General features: G+C 37.9%; 1 protein-coding gene across 2 annotated transcripts in view; it reads right to left on the bottom strand.

Annotated features, from left to right (window-relative positions):
• The window catches only part of pkn2b (protein kinase N2b), a 59281-nt gene that overhangs the window by 18632 nt on the left and 14423 nt on the right, over positions 1–26226 (bottom strand). The window contains exons 2-5 of one of the 2 annotated variants that reach the window (XM_077198882.1): positions 16445–16745; positions 3578–3732; positions 533–656; positions 280–434 (exon numbers count right to left, since the gene is read on the bottom strand). In XM_077198882.1, the coding sequence (XP_077054997.1) occupies positions 280–434; positions 533–656; positions 3578–3732; positions 16445–16745 (735 nt within the window). Of the gene's footprint in view, positions 1–279; positions 435–525; positions 657–3577; positions 3733–16444; positions 16746–26226 lie in introns of both variants that reach the window. The other variant, XM_077198880.1, reaches the window with a different exon arrangement.

Genomic DNA, 26226 nt, shown 5'->3' with positions numbered 1-26226 from the left:
TGCAAATTCACCTTCTAATAGGTAGGAAAGTGACAGAGTATTACACACACATGAGTTAAACAAATTCATGCCAGTTCTAAAAATATTTAACCATCCTGTGTAAAGTGAGAAAGGCTGTAAAAATTTGGACCTTGAGGTAATGCAGGCTATTAAAAGTATCTAGTTAAATTAATAACTGGATTAAATGGATACAGAAATGAAAGTGTTTATATAAGCACAAGAAAACGATCAATCAATGAGAAGCAACTTTAAAAACAATGATTTAGAAATGAAGCCAACCTCTGAATGAGCTTTCTTCTCCGTCACCTTCCCTGTTCCAAGCAGTTTCATCACGTTTTTGGCACCCTCTGCCACAGCAGACTCTATCCGGAAGTGATGTCGTAGCTCTTCTATCCTCAGGTCCAGGGGACTGATGATAGGCTTGCTTGAAGTTACTGCCAACATCAGATTTATGACTTTTTAACACACTTCTGCCCATTTAAAGTGTAAATAATATATATAAATTATAGAGGATATCAGCTATAGCACATACCATCATTGTTCTCATAGTTCATCTCACTGGTCTGGCTGGCTTTAAGGATCTGCATTCTAATGAACTCTATCTTTGTCTTGCTGTCTTGAAGCATTTGCTGAGCTGCTGCGAGCAGTTTGCGGTCCTACAGATGTAGCCACAGCAGAAAAATAAAAGGAGTTCAGAAAAAAAAGGAGGAATAAAATATGCACAAATATACAGAACCATATAGTTTGAAAACCTTCAAATATGAATATAAAAGGAGATATACAATTTCTATTCAGACAACAATGTCAAATAATGCCCATTCAAACAGATAAGCGAAAACAAATAAAAACACTGTATTTTTCACACCAGGCCAGTAGTTGGCGATGTGACTTAGCAAAAAACACTACGTGCATTTAGACTGAACACGTAATACGAATGCGAATGACGTCACCATTTTCACAAATCCACACATTTTTATGGTTTACACAGAGATGATAGCTTTATCATTTTCAAAACCTTGCACTTTAAAGCGCATTTTCAAAAGTTTGCGTTTTCAGGCCTCCATTAGGCTGTTGTCGTGTAAATGAACAGCCAAAATGCATAAAAAGTTTTCAGTTTTTAGTTGAAAACAGTGACGTGTAAACTGCACCTCAGACACCTTTTGAGGCGCCCTAGAAAATCCTCTTAAACATATTCTTAAACACCTGTCAATTTGGACATCTGAAAAAATGTTTTAAGAAAAATGTGTGTCCTGAATGTTTGTATTATGTATTAACTGTTTAATAAAAAAAAGTATCTGAGGCCATGCTGTATTGTGCATATAATCATAGTTGAAGCATGACCTCTCATACCTTATTCTTAATTCATATCCTTAGTATTTCTTACTTTTATGATTTAAAAGTTACTAAAGTAAAACCAACAAATGAAAACCTTGCCGTTTATCTGAAGTGCCAAGGGATGTTTCCTTGTCACACCAAGCATTCAAATCTAGTGAATGTGAGTCTCTATGGACTGAACTTCCTGTAAGGCTGACGTTACCGTAGAGGCCTTTCCTCCGGATGTCTAAAGCAGCTGGAAACCTGCATGCAGGACTCACCACTTAATTTTGACTGACCAGACAAAACCCACATACCGGTTAATGTGTCATTTTTTTCAGGGCCTAATATTAGCTTGACCAATGGTATGAGTTTAGGACAGTGTTACCCGTATGGCCCAGCATTAAAAGTTGGAGTTTTGTTTGCGCAATTCGATTTGTTGCCAGAGGTGGCGTAAAAATGACTTCAAAAGTTCTTGAGCATTTGCAGGCCAAGAGAAACGTAGGAGTATCTCTTAATCAGTGCGAGTCAAATGAAGTCATGTGCCGCAGTGCTGAGCATGTTTTCGTGACAGCTTTTTGTAGGGTACTAAACTGTTCATACATCTGGAAATGAGTCAGACTCCCTTGTTCTGTCTCCCTGTGTTTATCACTCCATATATTTCCCCCACAAAGACTGTGCTGATTTAACAACTCCTTTGTGAGTCCAAGATGATAATTTTAGCCATAGAGCCTCTTTAATTAACTGTTCTTGATAAAAGGGAGGAAAGGAGGGTCAGACACTCCAGACCAAAGCCAAACCAAACCATGGATTCTGCTGATACTACATGTATGTAATGAAACACACTACATGTACAGTAACCAGCACTTATTTCCTAAGGGGGAGGGTGGAGAAACATAACTGAACTGTTCTATTCCAGTTCTCAATGTCAGCTGCACCCTAGGGGGTTACTACCATGACATTGGCATATGTGTATAAATGAGTCTGGTCTGGCTTCCTTTACCTCTTTTGGAAAAAGGAAAGGAGATTTCATCTAATTTTAGAGAACATGTTTGCTAGCATCTGTTTTCATTTCTTGGGATGAATCTCTCACAAGATCTTTAAGAGATCAAACGGTTTATCTTCTCTGTGAGTAAGAGCGAAGTACAGTATTTAGTGTAATTTAGACCTGAAGTGTATTTATACAGTACTGTACAAAAGTCTTAGGCACATTAGTATTAAGAAAGTTAATTATATCTTTTTTGCCATTAATCTCAATAATCTGTTAGATTTTTTAAATGCACAAGGAGTCTAACTACAGCCGGTATGCTCTACAAGGAAATCTGATCTCGCCATTATCGAGTCTGTCTGTGATTACATGAAGGAACAGAAAGAAATGAGAAAAGAACTGCTCTAAGATGTTTGAAGAAGCCTACCTGCAAAGCTACAGTACTGAAAAAAGTTTTAGGCACTTGTGTGAAAATGCTCTAAAATAATGTCATAAATAAATTGGATCAATTAACTTATATTAACTAAATCAAATCTATATTTGGCGTGGCCACCCTTTGCATTTTTTCCCCTAGCTACACTTGCACATAGTTTTATCAGGTATCTTTGCAGGAAGGTTTCTTAAAGTGTCTTAGACTAAATCCAGAAGAACTGCGGCAATGTATCCGTCTCAGTTTTTGCTTTTTCTTCATGTAATCCCAGATGGACTTCGGTGATGGTGAGATCAGGTCTCTGTGTAGAGCATACTGGCTGGTGTCAGACTCCTTGTGCATACAAAAACCTCAATGGATTATTACAATTGATGGAAAAAGACATTTTTGGAAATATAAACATATTTCCTACTGAGAAACACAGGCTTAAACCCAATTTTTCTTCTTTTGGTAAAAATACTAGTGTGAATGAGGTTACAAGTTTGCCACTTGAAGGTTGATTTAACTGAAAAATGTAAACACAGTGGCTCCATCAATACATTCAATACAATACAATACAATACATCAATACAATACAACAGCCCAACACTGCAACATTGGCTCAATTAATGCTGTGAGTTTGTTGTAGAACTATTAAAAAGGGGGAATGTTAAGTAAACCTGTTTAAAATTGGGCATTATTTTTTTACAACTGCACTTTGTAACAGCCATACAAAACGAAAACATCTTGGCCATTCTTTCCAGAGAATGTATGTCCATCAAAATGACTGTTCTGTTCTTATCAGAAGCAAATACATTAGACCACACAACCCACACACCACAGATTCTCTAAATGCAGGCTACTACCTTGGAAGAGCCGTTGGAATACATTTGTATCATATTTTCCGCTCCCTGTTTCACTTTGAGCTCGATGTCGGCCTGTTTCTTCAGAGCGGCCAGACGGCTATTGTTGGTGGACGTCCTGGCTTCACTCTTGGGGGTGTCTGGGGTTAGTGGGTACTCTGACATTGAACAAACACAAATCAACATCAAAGAGTTAATAACGCACTAAAACAACAATAAATACAGCATGTTTGAAATGTTGTAGAAATTACAGCAACTGCGAACATATGGGCAGGAAATGCACACAAGATTAGCGAAAACCACACTCGATCCTTCAGGGCAGGTAGAAAATGCTAAATGCAGGACAGCTAGCATGAGCACAACATAATTTTATTACGATAGTAAGCCACAAACAACTACACAGAAAAACAAACAGTGTAGCTGAGGATGATTAACTTAATTTTGTGCCCGTTTTTGCTTTAAACCCTCAAAGGGTAGTCTCATACAGCCAGGCTTTTAAACGGCAAAAGGTCCAGTTCACATTATAGCCTATTCTGTCAATCTGAACCACCTACTTATCCAGAACGAAATTAACAGATGGAATATACAGTTCTGCTTGTGGATATCTAGTTTAATTTACTCTAAAGTGCCTCAAAGGATTAGTTCACATCCGAATGAAAAACTCCTGATAATTTACTCACCCCTCACATCATCTAAGATATTCATGTCTGTCTGTCTTCGGTCGAAAAGGAATTTCAGTATTAGAGGAAAACATTCCAGGATTTTTCTCCATATAATGGACTTCAACAGTTATCAAAGGGTTGAAGCAGGTCCAAATTGTAGTTTCAATGCAGCTTCAAAGGGCTCTACGCGATCCAAGCAGAGGAATAACTGTGCTTTCACACCACTGCTGGCGAGAGCGTCAAAGTATCCGGAAGTCATTCATTTTCAATGTGAGCTGGTGACGGCACTTGTCTTGGACGATGTCGGCGTTGAGGAAAGTTGAAGTTAGGGCAACTTTATGGTAATGATCTATGGCGCGATTTGGCGACAACCAATCGGAATGTAGAAGTCCTCCGCTTGAGAGGATTCCAGAGAAAACAGACGTGTAAACTTTGTTTCTGACCAAAAATTAGTGCCCAATTCCAAGTAGATAATTGCTGTGGCGGGTTTCCCAATAATATATGATGTTTCCCATGCATTAAGGCTACACTTCAACCAGGACAGTTATTGTAATGTAGGCTGCACACAAATTTACAAGACCAAGGCTAGTATTGAAATTAGACTAGAACTTAACCATGAACACAAAAGGATAACTTATACCCGACTTGTGGTCAGTCTGCACTTTGCAACCCCTTTAAATAAAGTTTACAAGACCAAGTAGCCTATTCAATCTACGTCAGGACATCCACAAATCTTTCTACAGCGTTGTTGGCAGAGTGACAATAGAGAAATTTGACACTCTCACTGGCGCGGAGTGAACGCACAGTAAGGGTCTTTTCTACCGAAACGATCGGCCATTTAAAAAAACAACATTTACATACTTTTTAACCTCGTCATGCAATAGCTGTGATGCGCCACACATTACGTAATCACGTTGAAAGTTACCGTGAGACATAGGCAGAAATACCCACACACACACACACACACACACACACACACACACACACACACACACACACACACACACACACACACACACACACACACACACAGGTGCTAGTCATATAATTAGAATATCATCAAAAAGTTGATTTATTTCAGTAATTCCATTCAAAAAGTGAAATTTGGATTTAATATTAATTCATTACACACAGACTGATATATTTCAAATGTTTATTTAATTTAATTTCGATGATTAAAACTGACAACTGATGAAAATCCCAAATTCAATATCTCCGAAAATTAGAATATTACTTAAGACTAATACAAAAAAGGATTTTTAGAAATGTTGGCCAACTGAAAAGTATGAAAATGAATTGTATAAGCATGTACAGCACTCAATACTTAGTTGAGGCTCCTTTTGCCTTAATTACTGCAGCAATGCGGCATGGCATGGAGTGGATCAGTCTGTGTCACTGCCCAGGTGTTATGAGAGCCCATGTTGCTCTGATAGTGGCCTTCAGCTCTTCTGCATTGTTGGGTCTGGCGTATCGTATCTTCCTCTTCACAATACCCCCTAGATTTTCTATAGGGTTAAGGTCAGGTGAGTTTGCTGGCCAATTAAGTACATGGAACACCATGGTCCTTAAACAAGGTACTGGTAGCTTTGGCAGTGTGTGCAGGTGCCAAGTCCTGTTGGGAAATGAAATCTGCATCTCCATAAAGTTGGTCAGCAGCAGGAAGCATGAAGTGCTCTAAAACTTCCTGGTAGACGGCTGCGTTGACCTTGGACCTCAGAAAACACAGTGGACCAACACCAGCAGATGACATGGCACCCCAAACCATCACTCACTGTGGAAACTTTACACTGGACTTCAAGCAACGTGGATTCTGTGCCTCTCCTCTCTTCCTCCAGACTCTAGGACCTTGATTTACAAAGGAAATGCAAAATTTACTTTCATCAGAGAACATAACTTTGGACCACTCAGCAGCAGTCCAGTCCTTTTTGTCTTTAGCCCAGGCGCGATGCTTCTGACGCTGTGTCTTGTTCAAGAGTGGCTTGACTAGGAATGCGACAGCTGAAACCCATGTCTTGCATACGTGCTTGGTGGTTCTTGAAGCACTGACTCCAGCTGCAGACCACTCTTTGTGAATCTCCCCCACATTTTTGAATGGGTTTTGTTTCACAATCCTCTCCAGGGTGCGGTTATCCCCATTGCTTTTAAACTTTTTTCTACCACACCTTTTCCTTCCCTTCACCTCTCTATTAATGTGCTTGGACACAGAGCTCTGTGAAAAGCCAGCCTCTTTAGCAATGACCTTTTGTGTCTTGCCCTCCTTGTGCAAGATGTCAATGGTCGTCTTTTGGACAGCTGTCAAGTCAGCAGTCTTCCCCATGATTGTGTAGCCTACAGAACTAGACTGAGAGACCATTTAAAGGCCTTTGCAGGTGTTTTGAGTTAATTAGCTGATTAGAGTGTGGCACCAGGTGTCTTCAATATTGAACCTTTTCACAATATTCTAATTTTCTGAGATACTGATTTTGGGGTTTTCATAGTTATAATCATCAAAATTAAAAGGAATGAACACTTGAAATATATCAGTCTGTGAGTAATGAATGAATATAAAATCCAAATTTCACTTTTTGAATGAAATTACTGAAATAAATCAACTTTTTGATGATATTCTAATTATATGACCAGTACCTGTGTGTGTGTGTATGTGTGTGTGTGTATGTGTATATATATATATATATATATATATATATATATATATATATATATATATATATATGTTCATTTTTTTATTACAGATCATTTAGCTAGAAAGACCCTTATTCCTTGGCTGGGATCGTGTAGAGCCCTTTGAAGCTGCATTGAAACTGCAATTTTGACCTTCAACCCGTTGATAATTTTGAAGTCCACTATATGGAGAAAAATCCTGGAATGTTTTCCTCAAAAACCTTAATTTTTATTTTCAACGGAAGAAAGAAAGATGAATATCTTGGATGATGCGGAGTTGAGTAAATTATCATGAAATTTTAATTCTGAAGTGAACTGATCCTTAAAACTAAACTAAGCACCTCAGACGTTAGCGTTTAATCTGAGGAAGTAGAAAAAAAACCTTGAGGAGATAAGAGTTGTGACAACACAGAAACAATACTATTATAATAATTTTGGAGGTAAAATGTTCTCCATCTTATAAAATACCCTAAGCCAAAATTACAACTTGTTAAAACATGTAGCCAAATACTGTGAGGGTGGTATTTGTTTAACTTTAGCATTTGATGTGTTGTGTAATAATCAAAAATGACAATGATATAATGACACTCAGTGAAGGACTCGTGCAGGCAGGAAAAATGAAAATGTTCTCTCAGGTGACAGTGTTCCATGTTTCTCAAAGACTCTCTGTGAGAACAACTAGGCCATCATGGAAAGACTTGCACAAGATTGAGCAAACACAAACCGAAAACACCTTAGGAAAAACTGAAAGAACGGGGTAAAACTGGATAGTCAGTATTAAAGGTTCTTCATCTTTACCTAAACAAGCAACATTAAAAGTACTCAAATTCACATACGATCAAGCAAAAGTTAATTGGCTAATTATGTCATTTTCTTCCACACACACACACATAGGGATGGGTATCGTTAAGGTTTTAACGGTATTACTACTCTTACCGATACTGCTTATCGATCCGGTACTTTAACGGTAATCTTATCGGTTCTTTTTGGTGCGTTTTCTTTTTTTTTTACATTTGGGTATTAATTAACATTTGCTTTATATTTTTAAATGAAAAACATCTATAGCAAAAGAAAAAGCAATGCTTTAAAACGAATAAAATATCTATTTGTTATGTAGCAGTGTGCAGGCTTTTTTGTTTTATATGCATGAAATAGGATACGATAAGCTACATTTTGTACATTTTTAAATGTACTAATTTAGTAATCAAATGTAAAATAACACTGCATAGTTTATCCTAGATGGATCAATGCTTATTAAAGTTTAAGTTATTCATTCAAGAGCTGCGAGTGATTTTCTCTGCCTTTTGTTGTTTGATTCGCATTAATGGCTCAATCGTCAGCAGGTTTATTAGACGCTGCCCCTTTAAGACCGAGTGGAGATCTAATAGGTGACTGATGCACCATCATTTTCTCCCTACTATTTACATCCCTTTAAGACATAAACTGTGTTTAAGTGAACAAACTGTGTTTCAGTGAATGTCAGAGCTGGTCATTTTTATATTTTATGTATATTTGATAGTTTAGATGCGCACATGAAGCCCAAATTTAAGTATACTTTTCTTGTCTCGTTGCAGGCCATTTCGGAGTGCGCGTCGCCTTGTGAACAGCGTCTCTTGCGCCGATTTTTGTGCTTTTAATAGCTCTTTTAATGATTAAATGCGTCCGCAATTTAGCAGCATTAGAGACGGCATTTTACAACAATCACCGATCATGCTGATTCTGATGATACGTTTGGGTTTTAGGAAGAACTGACAGCGCTTCGCTGTGAAGGGAAGGAAGTTGCGCTAGACAGAATGCATCTAGTTTGTAATGGTTTCATCTCAAATATCTTTTTATAATCTTTGAAAGCCGAAATCTAAAATAAAAGTAGAATAATATCCCAGATCTAAAGTGTAACCACGTTTGAATGTTTAGTTCTGTCCTCATTGTCACTCATTAAGCAGGGCTTTCGTGTCATGCGCGCTGTGGCTTCGCGTGAGAGATAGCTCTCTCTCTCTCTCTTTTGGACTGCGAATACATTCAGTCGGCAACGCGTCATAGTTGGGGGGCGTGGTCGACGTGGGGAAAAACACAGCGAACATCATGTGTATTTGAATGACACAATGTCTTATTGCGAAGCATTGACGCCTGCCGACCGGCAACGATAAATTGCTAAATTAACTGCAATAGGGTACGATTGCCCATATTTAATTAAAAACTGGGTCAATGACCCGACCAAATGGCCCGAGGTGTCGTTTCCAGACATATTTCGCTATCTTGTTGAATCTCCAGGTAAGACATCGCGGTAGCTACCGGTAACATTAGCCTATAACTCAATATGTTGCATACTAAAACTCAATAAAACCTTGTCACTTACCAATTGTACACATGCTTCACTCCAAACTATTAATCCTTTTGTAAAACGGTGATCAGTAGTACGAGGTTGCCGAGGGACTGTGCTGACAGTGATCCCTAACTCACAGACTGCAGTCTGTATTGAGTGTAGACCTATCAAGTGAGCCTTCAGCTGATAACGCTAATGTGAATGAGACATCCCTTATGAAAAACAACTATAGGAATCTTGTAGTATTTTAGGGCAAAATATTATAGTAATCCTATAGGAATACTATAGTATTTTGGGACATTATAGAAGTACTATAGAGGTATTACAGAACATCACAGAAGTATTACACTACTATTTATTGATTGTAGCCATTTTGTCCTCCTTTCCGGTTCTGTGTGTTTATTAGGAAGGATGTAGAACTTCAATTCATAATTTGTTTGATTATTGGCAGTACAGAAAACGACACAGCACCTCTTCGGCATGATTTTCGCGTGTATTTCAATGAGCGCCAAGGCAATGTTTTCCCCCACGGGCTAAATTCACATCACGTGACGGGGCGTTCCCGGGGGCGTTCCCCGATGTGGGCGGGGTCTGAGCCGGTCCGCCATGATGGTAGGAGACGCTATCGGTTGCCAGGGGCAACGCCATCAGAACTTCACAGAAGCGCGACTAAACATTCAAGAGCCCTTTCATTTTTGCGCATTTATTATTTTCGCGCATTTATTATTTCGGCGGGACAGAGACGGATCTACGAATACGAGAAAAAAAGGAAGTAAGTAAAGAAATGCAAAAAGATAAGGCGAAAGAAAAGGGACCTTTACAGGAACAAGCTCACACCAAGCGCAAAACAGCGGTATTTGGAGAAGCAGCATCAAGATATTTGTTCTTTTGCACTAAGAACAGTATTGTTATTTTATTATTATTACTTATGTTGTCCATGAAACTTATGTTGTCCGAAAAAAATGCATACATATTCAGTTCTCGATAAATATTGTTAAGCCATATCAAGTTGTTTCAAGCATTTATTTCAAGAAATAAAAAAGTAATGAACAAGGCACTCAAACAACACTTTTGCACATGTTCGTTAAGGCACAGCAAACAGTGACAACTTATCAAAGGCATCAGCCAACCAAGCAATCCGGCGTCTCCTCGTTAGGTCAGAGACTTGCTCTCCCTGATGCTGTGTCCATTTCGGTAACCTAAAAAACTGTATTCCATTCTTCCTATGTTTTCCAAATGTATCGTGTGAGGTACTGGAGCAGTTTTTAACGCAGCAGTGACTTCCAGGCATGGTAAAACAGTGTGGAATTGCGAGAACCTCCTCTACTACAGAGTTAACAACACACGTAAACAATCTTGTTTTGCCGCCGGAATCCTGCCAACATGGCGGAGAGGGTGAGAATCCCTCGAGATCCCGTGATATCGAGGGGAGGGGCTCTGTACCATGACGACAACTCCTCACTCTCAATAGCAAAATTGCGTCACAGACAAATGGTTTAATATTATTATATATGTATATATAGAAATGGCTTGTGAGATAAACATGTTCAAGATAACGTCTTTATAGCAATAATAAATAGTAGGCCTATTCTTAATTTCTCCAGTACCGACAGCAGAACCGATAACATCCGAGCTTATCGATACGGCGGTCTTTCAAAACAAACACACACACACACACACACACACACACACACACACACACACACACACACACACACACACACACACACACACACACACACACACACACACACACACACACACACACACACACACACACACACACACACACACACACACACACACACACACAGTTTTAAGACGAGCTGAGGTTCAGAATGATGAGATCATCCACTCCTGACTCCTTCTTGCCCTGACAAGAACACTTAACCACAAATGATACACCTGGAAATGTAAGGTGGAAGCCCTGTTTCTGACAGCTCTGGTGTGACTAAAGCAAACATTAATAAAAAAATAAAATTCAGTGTCACCAAAAAAAATGGCACTGGCATAAAATGCATTGTGACATGCAATGCTAAATCTACGGTTTTAAATAGCATTTTGCAGCTTATATAACCTGAATACAAAAATGTGTTTAAAACTGGTGGCCACTCACAATGACTAAAACACAAAATCCAAAAAAGGCATAAAAGCAAAATCCACTGTTGCTAATCTGAAGCTTGCTGATTAAAAAACTGCCCAGAGTCAGTTGGACATGACACTCGTATAGCGGTCTTATTTAAAAGCATTAAAAAAAAAATTCAAATTAAGCATTAAAATCCTCAATACACAAATCTGATCTTTTCACCAATCTGAACTTGACATTTCACAACAACTTGGCATTTTGTAGATCAGGAACTGCTTAGTTTTTGACATGCACAGATATATACATTCCATTAGAGTGGATATTAATCATATAAAACTACAATAAAAGGACATTTTTATATGCAAAAAAACTGATTTATTGCATTTTTGCTGTTTACATGCTAGAAACAACATTCAACCGGTACCTGATGTTAGTATGTTGAAGAGAATCATTTTGTTTTTTTTCAAACAGAGATCATGATTCTGAATAGACAACTAAACAAAATAACATAACATTTAATAGAGGGGTTCTTACAAACTGTTATTGGCTATAGAGTATTTAAAATGTTTAATAATTCTGAATGAGAATGATAAAAAAAAGAAAACCGTTTGAATGAATGGTTCAATGATTCACTCATAAATAGTTTCATTACTGGATGAATCAGTGCTTATGAACAAATCTCTTGAATGAATGATTCAATAAATCAGCACGGACAGATTTGAATGCACCGCTGTGTTTTTGTCAAAGGTTTAATAGATCTTTCAACACTTAATAGATCTTCGTGCAGCTCTAGTATGTTGTGTGCATGAGTTAAGATTAGATGTTGTAATTGCAGCATTTTTTAAATCTTAATAGCTTATTGGATTATTAAAGATGTTGATATATCTTATTTTTGTCTTAGCCATTTACATTCGCACTTAAGACAAAACCGAATGCATTTATAGTATTAGTTGGCCATGATGGACTTTTGATAAAAAAGTTGATGCATATTGAACTACTGTGCTAGTTGAACAAAATCTGAGTTTCAGAGTTGGATTTGTATGGTATGTATGCATGTATGTATGTATGTATGTATATGTGTATGTGTATATATATATATATATATATATATATATACACACAGGTCCTTCTAAAAAAATTAGCATATTTTGATAAAGTTAATTATTTTCCATAATGTTATGATAAAAATTAAACTTTCATATATTTTAGATTCATTGCACACCAACTGAAATATTTCATGTCTTTTATTGTTTTAATACTGATGATTTTGAAATACAGCTCATGAAAACCCAAAATTCCTATCTCAAAAAAGTACCATATTTCATCCGACCAATAAACATTAAAGTGTTTTTAATACAAAAAAAGTCAACCTTCAAATAATTATGTTCAGTTATGCACTCAATACTTGGTCGGGAATCCTTTTGCAGAAATGACTGCCTCAATGCGACGTGGCATGGAGGCAATCAGCCTGTGGCACTGCTGAGGTGTTATGGAGGCCCAGGATGCTTCGATAGCGGCCTTAAGCTCATCCAGAGTGTTGGGTCTTGCGTCTCTCAACTTTCTCTTCACAATATCCCACAGATTCTCTATAGGGTTCAGGTCAGGAGAGTTGGCAGGCCAATTGAGCACAGTAATGCCATGGTCAGTAAACCATTTATCAGTGGTTTTGGCACTGTGAGCAGGTGCCAGGTCATGCTGAAAAATAAAATCTTCATCTCCATAAAGCTTTTCAGCAGATGGAAGCATGAAGTGCTCCAAAATCTCCTGATAGCTAGCTGCATTGACCCTGCCCTTGATAAAACACAGTGGACCAACACCAGCAGCTGACATGGCACCCCAGACCATCACTGACTGTGGGTACTTGACACTGGACTTCAGGCATTTTGGCATTTCCTTCTCCCCAGTCTTCCTCCAGACTCTGGCACCTTGATTTCCGAATGACATGCAAAATTTGCTTTCATCCGAAAAAAGTACTTTGGACCACTGAGCAACAGTCCAGTGCTGCTTCTCTGTAGCCCAGGTCAGGCGCTTCTGCCGCTGTTTCTGGTTCAAAAGTGGCTTGACCTGGGGAATGCGGCACCTGTAGCCCATTTCCTGCACACGCCTGTGCACGGTGGCTCTGGATGTTTCTACTCCAGACTCAGTCCACTGCTTCCGCAGGTCCCCCAAGGTCTGGAATCGGTCCTTCTCCACAATCTTCCTCAGGGTCCGGTCACCTCTTCTCGTTGTGCAGCGTTTTTTGCCACACTTTTTCCTCCCCACAGACTTCCCACTGAGGTGCCTTGATACAGCACTCTGGGAACAGCCTATTTGTTCAGAAATTTCTTTCTGTGTCTTACCCTCTTGCTTGAGGGTGTCAATGATGGCCTTCTGGACAGCAGTCAGGTCGGCAGTCTTACCCATGATTGCGGTTTTGAGTAATGAAACAGGCTGGGAGTTTTTAAAAGCCTCAGGAATCTTTTGCAGGTTTTTAGAGTTAATTAGTTGATTCAGATGATTAGGTTAATAGCTCGTTTAGAGACCCTTTTCATGATATGCTAATTTTCTGAGATTTTTTTGAGAAGGACCTGTATATATATATCCAAATAATCAATAATAAATTCCTTTTTAATTGATTATTAAATGATTTATTAAGGTTTATACATGCTAGTTGGGTCAATGACGTGACGTTCATTTTTCGTGTGTCCATATGGTTTAATTAAATTTAACAGGGTTGAAATTTCAAAATGAAATGGCAAAGTACTTGCATACATGCTCTTTTTTGAGGACCAAGTCTAAAATTTCAGGTTTTAATACATTTTGAGAGAATATTTGGGGGATGATTGCAAAAATGTCTATGTGGTGTAACTGTCAAAACATTGTACCAAATATTTGATCTTGTTTAAAAAAGGTGAAATTCTCAATAAAACACCATATCAGCTAGTTTGGCATAATCTTACATTAGAACTATTTATCAATAAATAAAAGTAAATGGAACACCTTCCACCTTCTTAAGCCTGAATAACTAGAGCTTGCTCAAACTAAACTCAAACTTACCTGGGTAGGAACTAAAACCTGCTTAATGCAACAGGCCTTTAGAGACATTTAATGCATCAACAACATGTAAGAAAGTTATTGCAATCTGACAAAAAATGGTAATATTGTTGTTTTTATAAACATACAGTACAGTGATTTTCATGAAGCATGTGTAGAACTGACCAGGAAAAGTCTCACATTTATCATGGGTTTCCCCATTGCTAAGTGCCAGGAAAGAGACACTTCCTGTCCTAATTCTACTCTAATCCATCTATCACCCTCCCCCTCTTGAAGATGGGCAGCTTGCTTTTACAAGACCAGCAAAAACATACATTTAAACACACCATACCATAAACGTAAATTTAATTAAAAAACCTAAAAAGAGTCAACAAATGTTTTGGTTTGAACTGTTCACAGTCAAACCAAGAACAATATACCGATAACTATAAAAAAAGTTTTAAAAATCGTTCTAACTGGGAGTCCACTCAGTCCACACCACAACTGTAACAATAAGGATACAGAGGAACAATACTGTTGGAATCACTTTCATAGATGAACAATAAAAACAATTACAATACTTCCTACTTTAAAGCATGTGATGCAATTATGTTCATGGAACATCACTGAAGTGCACTTAGAACAAACAAGTGTCTACTGTTGGTGTAGACAGTAATACGTATAGTTATTGTTTTGACCTTTACAAATGCATGCATCTACTGAGAAACTAAATACATGATTCTAAATGCAACAGAAGTCCCATGAAGCACTGCAAAAAATAAAAATAAAAATAAAATAAAAATACAGCTTTATAATCATGATTCTGCATTCATCATTTCAAGTCCACAAAGAGTCACACTATAATATGTCAAACCACAAAGCCATGAGCCAAACACAACACGCATACAGAGATGCAAAGACAGACACTCTTGCCATATTGTTTCTTTGAATTAATTTAAGATTAACTTGGCAGGTCATATTATACTACTGTAGTATTATCAATAATAAAGTTCAAAGGGAAATAAAGACAGCCACATAAATAAAGTGTTCTTTCAGTAACCAGCTGATGGTATAAATAAGAAACAACATATTCAAAAGCAAGCCGTTTGCATAAACAAAATGGTAAATATAAAACCATCTATTTTGGATAATCCCTTAAACCCCTGGCAAATCATTAACATTGGTCTTTGTTGTGATTTTGTTTTTTCAAGAGTATATTACAGGGTAGAGTAACATCCATGGATAACTGTTGTTTTGGAAACAAAGCCCTTGGTTGTACAACTACAGTAGAGCAAAAAAGTGTTTTTGTTGTACTAAGGTACAGTGACAGTATTCGACAGTAATAACATGGTACTTGAATGCATACCATTATGCTATACTGATAATAATATTTATATAACATGTTATTTACATGTACCTCAACAAGGTTCAATGACTGCTATGGTATTTCCACAGCCCAAAAACATGGTATTGCCATGGTACCATGTTAGATACATGGTTTCTTAAAGACAATGCCAAACTAGTTTTGCAATCCGCCCTTGCCGCACATGAGATTTAATAGTATTTTGATATAAACTTTAGTCCCAAACAATCGTGATAGAGTTGGTAAGTTTGATTCATTTCCATGCATTGGTTCAGTCTATCGGTTTAAATCAACTGACTCATTTTTCAATTAAAATTCTCACATGGAATTTATAAGATTTAGCCTAGTAGAAAAAAGTGGTAACTTTTATTGTTTATTACTATGGATTGCTATATTGGTACATACATGCAAAAGAAAATGATTAAATATGGTTCCTCTTCATGTTCATTTAGTGAAAACGTATTATTTTAACTAGATTTTTACTATTCTACTACTTGCATTAGACATTTTAATCTATTTTGAATTTAGGATTCCTCAGATTGAATGACTAAAGGACTCCCCCCTTTCAAGCCATTTTGGTGAAAATAATAATAAAAAAAAAAAACATGGGGATTTACATTTAATATTGTCAAATGGCTGGAAAATATCAAGATAGATCAATCATTAATATGACCAAAAAAAACTTTTGGTAAGTTTGGTAAGAAATATACAGTATACAAAAGTTAAAGAGAAATGGATAGAGATGGAGTGAAGTCAGCCATACCTACAACCTCTTCTGGGTCCTTCACCACTATGTGTGCGTTCAGTTCCTGAAGCTCCTGATGCAGTTCCTCCACCTTCTTGTTGGACTTTTTAAGCATGTTGTCCACATAAGCCAGACTCTTCTTATCTGTGGTCACCTTCCTCAGGTTCTCAGCTCCTTCTTTGATCTTCAGCTCTTTGCGGATCTCTCGTTTTATCTGATCCTTGATCTCATCCAACTTTTGTTGGACCATAGTGTCAGAGAGGTCCAGATTATGGCCGAGACCCAGACGTTCCGAAACCATCTGACCCCGAGTGTCACCCTGAGGAGCAGGAGAGAGAAAGAGATAGCAGAAATGTTTACAATTATCTCAAGCGTTCATAGACATGGAATGCATCCTGGAATGTAGCATCGTTCTCAAGATGTAACGTAATGGCAAGTTCTCAAAATAATAAGTGGTTTGCATTCTCTGAGTAATATCCTTCTATGCTGCAGAATGATGGGAATTCACTTTCACATACACGGTGGTGTGTATGATCCGGTTCAGGTTGTTATGCAATGGAATAAAGCACTAGCTAATCAGCTTGAGGAGGCCCAGAGAGCTCCCAAGAACAATGAAACGCTTTGAGAGATGTGTGTGCCGTTTAATGCTTTGAGACGAGTTTTCCTCAGCGCATAACTAACATTTTACGGATATATAATTATCTGTAAATGTTAGAACATTTACATTCACAGACTTCAGTAAAAGAGCATTTAAAATGGTAAGTAATCAGACCATCAAAATGGTAAGTTTTTAGGTTTAGAATGTAATGTTTATATTTTAACAAATAAACAAAATAACGTTATTTACTAGAGGTTTTGTACGTTTTGTAGCCAATCACAATCATATCTGTTGAGCAAGTGAACGCCATGTAAAGTCAGAGAGAGGTGCGAATCAGCAAGTTAGTCAGAACCTGCTTAACACATTTGAAAACCCACAAGGTTTTGTTTTGTTCTATGCAAGCCGCATGCTCATGAATCCTTTCATTATAACAAAAGTGTAAACACGATGAACATAATAGATTCCATGTCCAATTAAAGGGGACCTACTTTTACAAGATATAGCTTAATATTAGTCTCAGGTGTCCCCAGAATGTGTCTGAAGTTTCAGCTCAAAAGACATTACCGATAATTTTGTTGAAAATGCCAATTTATGGCTGGGAGAAAAAACATGTTGTTTTTGTGTGTGTCTCTTTAAATGCAAATAAGCTGCTGCTCCCCACCCCATATCCAGAACAGTGTGGAGCCTTTACATCTCTGCTTGGATAGGCAGAATAAACCAGGATGTTTCTGAATGGTTTTTTGGTGCATTTATTATTTAGTTGAGTTTTTTCAGCCGTTTTCCAGCGATGGATGAGCAACACACACACTCACAAATAGTTACAATGTTCGCTATGCGTTAAAACGAAACAACAATCACAAAAATGTTGAAGCATGTTCACTTATTAATTGTTGTACAAGTGCTCATGTGGCAAAGTGACAGGAGGCCTACCGACCTAGAAAATATATGCTGCATGGAGATAGAAGAGGTATTATTTTAATAAGTTGTAATTTCTGTAAAGAGTTTTCATTTAGGAAACACCATTGCCTAACGCAGTATACTATAATATACAGAGTCCGTCAGCAGTTGTGGGCAGGGCCCAAGCCAGTGGTTCTCAAAGTGTGGGGTGCACAGATGCGGGAGATCAGCAGAAAAAAAAAAAAGAGAAAGAAAGAAAAAAGTCATTGCAACGGCGTGAATACCGGTTAGTGCTCTAGCCTTAAAGCTGCATCGAACAGCAATTACACCGAATTGTTCTTCTTTATTTTCGCCAACATTTATTTTCAAACACCATGTAACACTGGATTTTGCTTAATAAGTCCTCTTAAGACTGCTTTTTAGATAGGTTTTTGCAAGAGTGCAGAGCTTGCACTTTGAGATTGAGAGATTGAGATACTTAGTGATTACAAATAGAGGGCTCTTGTCTTGCTATTTGTTTATCACCTATTCACAATCTGAATACAAGTTTAGTGTTTCATGCAGATAAGTATACTACAAAGTGTCTGGATTGACAACTGGATTTAAAATGCACGTTTGAATTGGAAACTGGAAATACTTAATTCAACACTTTTTGTTCTGGTACCTAAATTGGTACAGAGAACCACAATTTTACTGTTTTTGGTACCGGCGACTACTGAAATCTTGGTACCATGATAGCCCTAATTTACAATGCTTTAAAAGCCATTTACAGTCTTCAGGGCGGTTTGTCCGCATCCATCCAACACAACTAGACATCAAACTGCTTTTGCAAGGTCAAAGCATATATCAAAACAAGTTCAACTGAGAATAATTTTCCACCTTAGGTGGGTTCACAGCCTTTGTCACTACAGCATGGTCTGCCCTGTATTCTCAAAGTTCACACAAACATGCCTGAGCAGTGAATAAGAAGACCCCTCCTGAGAAAGATTTATAGAGACACAGCAAACATGGGGTTTGGCATTCAGAGCGCGTCTTATCAGCAGGGTGGGGTCAGCGCACACAGATCACTGACCGAGGAGCCCAACTGCTTCAAATCAAATGGCTGTGGCCACACAGAGCGAAAAACAAGTGGTGTGATTTAAACTAGAAGCTTTCTGGAAAAAAAGGGAAGTATAAACGTCTGGGAGGTCACCACAAGCTTTTAAGTGCAACAGTCTATAAATCGTAAAGCTATAGACCATATCTGGAAGAAATAATGTCAGTATCAGTACTGGGTGGAAGAAAAAAATGGATTCCCCAATGCATCATGATTCTTCTAGGGCTGCAACTAATTTTGATAATCATCAAAATATCTTTGATTAATCAAAAAATAAATAAATAAGTAAATAAGTATATATATATATATATATATATATATATATATATATATATATATATATATATATATATACACACACACACACACACACAAACATATATGTGTTTGTGTGTGTGTGTATTTTTTTATTAATCGAAGACATAATTAACATTGATCATACTGCGGGCGGTATAGGCTACCGGTTCATACCGAATACCGGTGTTTATTTTTGTTATGATATGAATTTTTCATATACCACAATACCGGTGTATGTCGCTTTAACAACAACCGGAAAGCGACGCTACACTGTTTGAGAGGGGTCTCTTTTCACTGTTGCACTGTGGTGAGTGCAGTTTTATTTTAAGTAGGGCTGCAGCTATCGATTCTTTTTGTAATCGATTAATCTAGCACTTAATCGATCGATTAATCGAGTAATCGGATATTTTTTTCGTGTGTGTTTTATTAACAGAATAGTTATATTAAACTTGTGTCTATTTCAGTTACAGCTGTTATAAGTTATATACTATAAGTCATATAGTATGCAAGATATAAAGCTATCACATATGTGAATTTTCCTTTAAGATGTTATAATATAACCACTCTAAGCATCTAAGCATATTTGTGTATTCTGCTAGTTTAACGCTGTAGAAGAGCTGTAACGTGACGTTGTTGAACACGCAGTAAAAGCTCACGCACTTTTTGTTCCGTGCGTTTTAACAGAAAAATGAGTACTCCGAATCTTTATTAAAAACCAACAGGCTGGGGACTTAAATTTTTTGTTGTCTGTAGTTGGCAGACGTGAAATACAAACAAGGTCTCGCAAAGACTGCAATACAATATTTGTTCCTCCATCACATCCCGGTGTGTACAGTAAATGCATGCTGAAATTATTGTTGCGTGGCTACATACAATTTTAAGCATATGTGATGCATTGCTGCAATTGGTCTGACTGGCGTGTGTGTGTGTGTGTGTGTGTGTGTGTGTGTGTGTGTGTGTGTGTGTGTGTGTGTGTGTGTGTGTGTGTGTGTGTGTGTGTGTGTGTGTGTGTGTGTGTGAAGGGGTTCTTTTTTCAGGCTATACTCTTGCAATTGAACGTGATAGTTACGTTTACTACTTAAAAATGTCATCAAAGCTAAAAATCATATCTAGTCAAACCGCATCACGACATCGCTACAAATACAGTATGGGATTAAAATCAGCGAACATCAATAGGCTAAGACTACGTTACCTTGTTTCGGCGAGGTACGTGTATTAAGTGAATTAAGTGTGTAATGATCCCACACTTTAGACAATTTCTGCCGTTTATTTACATATTTATTCTCCGCCATCGCGCCAACTATTTCTTCCTGAACAGGTCCGTGTGAATAAATGGTCCGTGTGAAACAATCAAATCCCTGCGCCGCGCGTATAGTGCGCGTCATAGGAATTTAACGAGGCTTTGAGGCAGAGTTTTTGCCTCGAGGAATTTTTGTAATCGAGTAAATCGAGGAATCGTTTCAGCCCTGATTTTAAGTTCACAAGGCTCAAGACTAACATTTGAGGGCAGCAGCACCGGAGCCACTGAGTTCTACAAAAAATATATGGTAGCACTGGGGCTGACAATAAAGCACTAAGCTTAATTTAGGGTGTAGATTAAATTAATTATTATCATTCATAATGTCTTAATATTAATTAAAAAGCAAAACGAGTGAAAAAATTGATATTAGGGAGTGAAAATAGCCAATAAGCATCCTGTTTACAAAGTTTATTTTTATTTTTTTATAAGTGTTTAAATAAGAGTTTTCCTTCGTCTTAAAATGTTTAGTTTTAGGACAATCTTTGAAAGATGAAAAAAGAATGTGTTGGTCATCACATTAAAAATAAATATATTTATATATGATATAAGCCTATAGTTTTGAAGTGCTGGAAAAAGATGTGTAGTACTTGTAAGCGTTGTAAACTATTTATGTCACAATACCATAGTTATGGTTAGAGTTACTGCATTAGCCTAAATCCATGGTGAATGTTGCTGATTTATGGACTGAAAGCCTTCTATAGCCTAAGTGTTTCTCCTGGTTTCCACGTCAGCGCTGTTTGATGTGATATCTATGGTTTATAACAAGAATTCTGCGCCAATCGGAATGTTTCTCACTGGATCTCGCAGCGATGATGTTATTAATTCTGAGGCGAATTCAATGGATTTCTTCCAGAGTCTGGATGTCCTAGTAACAGTGTTGCGTGACCGAGATCGGCCCGCGACTGGCAAGTTTAGGGCGCTGCGCTGTCTATTATTGTTCCAAACTAATAAACGGTCCGTGAAGCATAAATGAGTAGTGTTTTTCGTTCCGCTTTCTTTTTGTTTGCAATCGCTGCTCGGCAATGTTGTGGTCGCACCGGTAGGAAAAATGGTCGCAAAATGTGACCACTTGGTCGCAGTCTGGAGCCCTGTATACAGTGAAACGGGTAGCTATAATTTTGAAAAATACCATGATATACATTTTTGGTCATACCGCCCAGCACTAATTGATAATTATCAAATTTGGTGCAGGATATCCGACAAAATGCATTAAATTTCACACTAATGCACAGATCTCTTTTTAAACATAACATATGATTTGTCCTGTCTGGTTAATCCCTTAAGACATAACTGCTTGTGTTTACATTAATTTCAAGTTAATGTACACAACGCAAGTACGTTAATTTCAAGTTAATGTACACAACGCAAGTACATTTAACCACAAAGAATCGCACACAGCCGCGTGGGAGCGCTCATAAACAGGGTCCGAAATTAACACCCACCAAGCGGCAAATGCGGGTAGATTTTCCGTTTGCCGAGAAAATCTCAAAAGGCTAGGCTATATGCCACACTGGCGGGTGAATGTTCAAAATAGTAAATAATGTTTATTACAATTGCATTTTGTATTGTTATAAAATATCTGGCATGATGGCTCTTAGGGATGCTCATTTAGTTTAATTTTCCCGACCGACAACCGCCACTCGTTATACGATTATTAACCGTTAACTGATAAGATTATAATATTGAATTGGCATTAAATAAAAATAAAATTAACGAGTGTCTGTGACCCGTTAAAAATACAAAAAAATGATGTACATTTTAACGTGCAAACAGCAGCATGTAGAACAGATCAACAACAGAACCTGGATTCACATCAAATTTTCACACACCTGCAGCATTTCTGACAGTGACATCAGAAAAACAGAATGAAATAATATGTATATATATATATATATAAAAAACCTAAAATAGACCTACACTAAATATATTTTGTAACTTAAATAATTGAATTGAAACACTGAATCAGTTTGAAGTAGGGATGGGACGATTACCGGTTTCACTATTAACCATGATAAAATGTACTGACGGTTAGTATTATCGTTTAAAATCATTAAAACCGTGTTTGATTATCGCGATTTTAATAACATAAATCCTGTCCAGCTAGCAACAGTTTGACGCAGGCGCGCAGCGCGCAATGTTGGGTTTTTTTTTTATTCGAGAAGAAATGGCGGAAGGCAGTGACCGTGCTTGGGAGATTTTTCAGCCTTTAAAGAGGACCAAATCTGAGGTTTGGTCATATTTTGGCTTTTACTAAAGTGCTGAGGGAAACTTAATCGAGAATGGTCACCCTGTCTGCAGAACATGCACAAAAAAGTCAGGGAAACACTTCAAATCTGCCGAGTCGTCTTGTGTGATCATCACTGTTGTATAGCGAACGCAGGGCAAGTTAACTTTGACCTCAATACCAAAACTACCTCTGGGAAATAATTGGGCACAAAATGTAGTTCTGTTGAAATATTTTATCTCACTCACTTGACAAACATGAAGCTTCCGCGAAGAAAAGTTCAATATTCAATATATAAAAACATTATTATCAAACTCTGTAAACAATAAATCAACTCTGATTTCATTTTCAAATCAATCAAAAATGGTGACGCAAGACGGCAAGGTGTATTTGAATGAAATGAGAGAGGGCGTCCGTTGTGATACATGGATGTGCGCTGTGTTATAATTTGTTGCCATTGACGACGGTCATTATAACTGTGCGTTCACACCACCGCCGGCGAGAGCGTCAAAGTGGCCGGAAGTCATTCATTTTCAATGAGAGCCCGGCGGCGAGCTCCGGCGAGGGTGGCCGGAGGTGGCGCGGCGCGGCGTGTCTTGGACGGTGAGAGCGGCGTGTCTTGGACGGTGAGAGCGGCGAGGAGAGTTGAAATCTTGTCAACTTTATGGTAATGAGCTATGACGCGGTTCGGCGGCAACGAATCGGAATGTAGAAGTGCTCCGTTTGAGAGGATTCCAGAGAACGCAGTCTGTAAACTTTGGTTCCGACCACGTTAGTTCCCAAGCAAAATAGAGGAGAGGTTGATCATTTGAATTTGATAAGGCGCACAACACTATTTATAGGCAAGATTTTCACGCTTATACACTTTTTTTCTGCAGGAATGTAAATTAGAGTATAACTTAACCATGAACACAAAAGTCACACCACACACATGGCTTTTAATTGGTTTATTTCGTTAGCAAACATGTCACTATAATTGTTAAGTTCTTTCCATCGATCAATTTTCTGCAAAAATAACGATCGACATCCTTGTTTGCTTTGCGGCCCCTTTTTAAATGAAGTTTTAAAAAAGACCAACGAATCTGTGCATGGTGTCGCTGGCAGGGCGGCGAGAGCGAATTTTGCCGCTCTCGCCAGCGGCGGTGTGAACTAGGGGTGGGAGTCTCTAGGCACCTCACGATTCGATTCGATTACGATTCAGAGGCCTGCGATTCGATTCTAAAGCGATTATCTGAATCTTTGTGTGTGTGTGAATATAAATACTTTGCTTTAAAAGTACAAAGTAATGCCCCATAAAGAATTAACGTACAATATATTTTATTAACATTGCAAAGAACCAACTGGAAAATAAATGTGTGCCTGAACTAGCAGCATACTGGTAGTAAATTAATAATATAACAACAACAGGTGTTCTGACGATTCATGCTACCCATCGAGATGTGCTACTTACTGGTTATGCGCATGTGCGGACTCATTTTTCTTCTGCTTACCACGCCCATAAATCTATGCATCCTTGGTGTGGAGACTTGTAGGAAACTTTGACAGGTCAAAGATGAATATTTGATGATAATTTTTACTTTTCACACTGTTTTAAAAATAAAAACAGTACATTATACTGTACTCTTAACTTCGAATTTTATTATAATTTTATTTCATATAATAATATCATTTTTACTTGTTATATCAAATGTGATAATTGCTAGTTCATTTAAAATATCAAAATATGCTCCCCATACACTTACCCTGATTAAAATGAAAAAACGATGTCATAATATTGTGAGATTTACACCATTATGGAAAAAATAGAGAATGAATCAACATTATCTGTGATCGATTCGCGCATGGGTAGCATTTTTCGACAAGGCAGCAGAAATCGTCTGAACACCGGTACAGCCCAGAGCCGTAGAGAGAAACGGCTCTGGTACAGCCGAGTGTTTTTCCTCCTCTGGGTGGAAACGTGTCATATGGCTTCTCATATTTGTCGTGTTGCCGAAATATTTTAGTTTTATTCTACAAAGCTTACAACTAGTGTGGCTCTTGTCCAGCTCCTTTCCCCCTTCAACTTCATAGAAGCCAAAATATTTCCACACGTCAACTTTTAACGAGGAGGGTGTTTGGATTTCGCGCACAGCCATCGCGTCTCTGTTATGTGCGCACGCCACAGACAGCCGGTCTGGGCACTGCACTTCCGCGCTGCAGAGTTCCGTCTTTTGCGTTCCGTCAATATTACGTCATTATAAATAGGCTACACATCAAAAAAAAAAAAAAAAAAGTTTTTTTTTGGGAAAATCGATTTTTGACATTTGTGAATCGATTCAGAATCGTCCACGTCCGCATCGCGATGCATCTAAGAATCGATTTTTCCCCCACCCCTAGTGTGAACGCACAGTAAGGAAGGAAATGCCCCAGAATCTTGCTTTAAAAAGTGCATAGAGATGCTTGTTTTATTTGTTGTTTGTTGATTTTCAAATATAAAACTTGTTGAAATGTTTTCAGTGTGAGCATCAGTTCTTTTTGAACACTTTCACCTCTTTTTAACAAAACCGTGATAATACTGATAATCACAATAATTTTGGTCACTATAATCGTGAAATGAAATTTTCATACCGTCCCATCCCTAGTTTGAAGCTTTGAAAAAATTGCTTTTTTTCATCAGACTACGTTTTTTTCGTCAAATAAAAATAGCAGGCCTACCTCAAACCACAGCTTGTCTAGTTTTTACTTAAAAAAAGTAACATGTGTACATGATGTGGGGTTAGTCTGGGTCTCCGATGGCACAGATGTCCCAGGAATACAGAGATAACGTCTAGCTAGAGTGGCCAACTTTGGAAAGCGCATTTCATTTGCTTGTGGATGTTTGCTTCGCAAGAGATATTGCATTGTAATTGCACTAGGCCTACTGCTTTATTTTAATACCGCGTAGCATATTTTGCAAGTAACTTCGTCGCAGCAAGCAGCAGCAAGACGATAACGACGTCTATGCGACACCGAGGCAGTTTGTTTATACCTATAGATCCAACATGGCAGCAGAAGTGAAGTTACCTTTCGATGCAGCCTTAGATATTGTTCTAAGTAGTTTAGTTAAATATCTGACCCATCGTCTTCTTCCTCGTCTAATTTCTGTCATCTGGTATAATTGAAACGATTGGCTATGAGCTACGTACAGGCGCATTTGATAGACATTCGGCATATGTCTATCATATATACCTTTTGGTAAGTTGTACTGTATCTTTAAATAAAAAGTAACAGATGATCGGTTTACTTGAAATGATAGTGCTACAGCGATCTGTAACGTCACATTTACAAGGCGCCAAAACGGTATTTAGTATTGTCTAAATTTCACAATAAAATGGACAGAACCTGAGAGCTGAACCTGAGAGCATGAGAA

This window comes from Siphateles boraxobius, unplaced genomic scaffold, assembly GCF_051911475.1.
Source record: "Siphateles boraxobius isolate OS27281-9 unplaced genomic scaffold, OSU_SipBor_1 41, whole genome shotgun sequence".
Taxonomy (NCBI): domain Eukaryota; kingdom Metazoa; phylum Chordata; class Actinopteri; order Cypriniformes; family Leuciscidae; genus Siphateles; species Siphateles boraxobius.
This window is presented reverse-complemented; position numbering and strand designations above follow the sequence as displayed.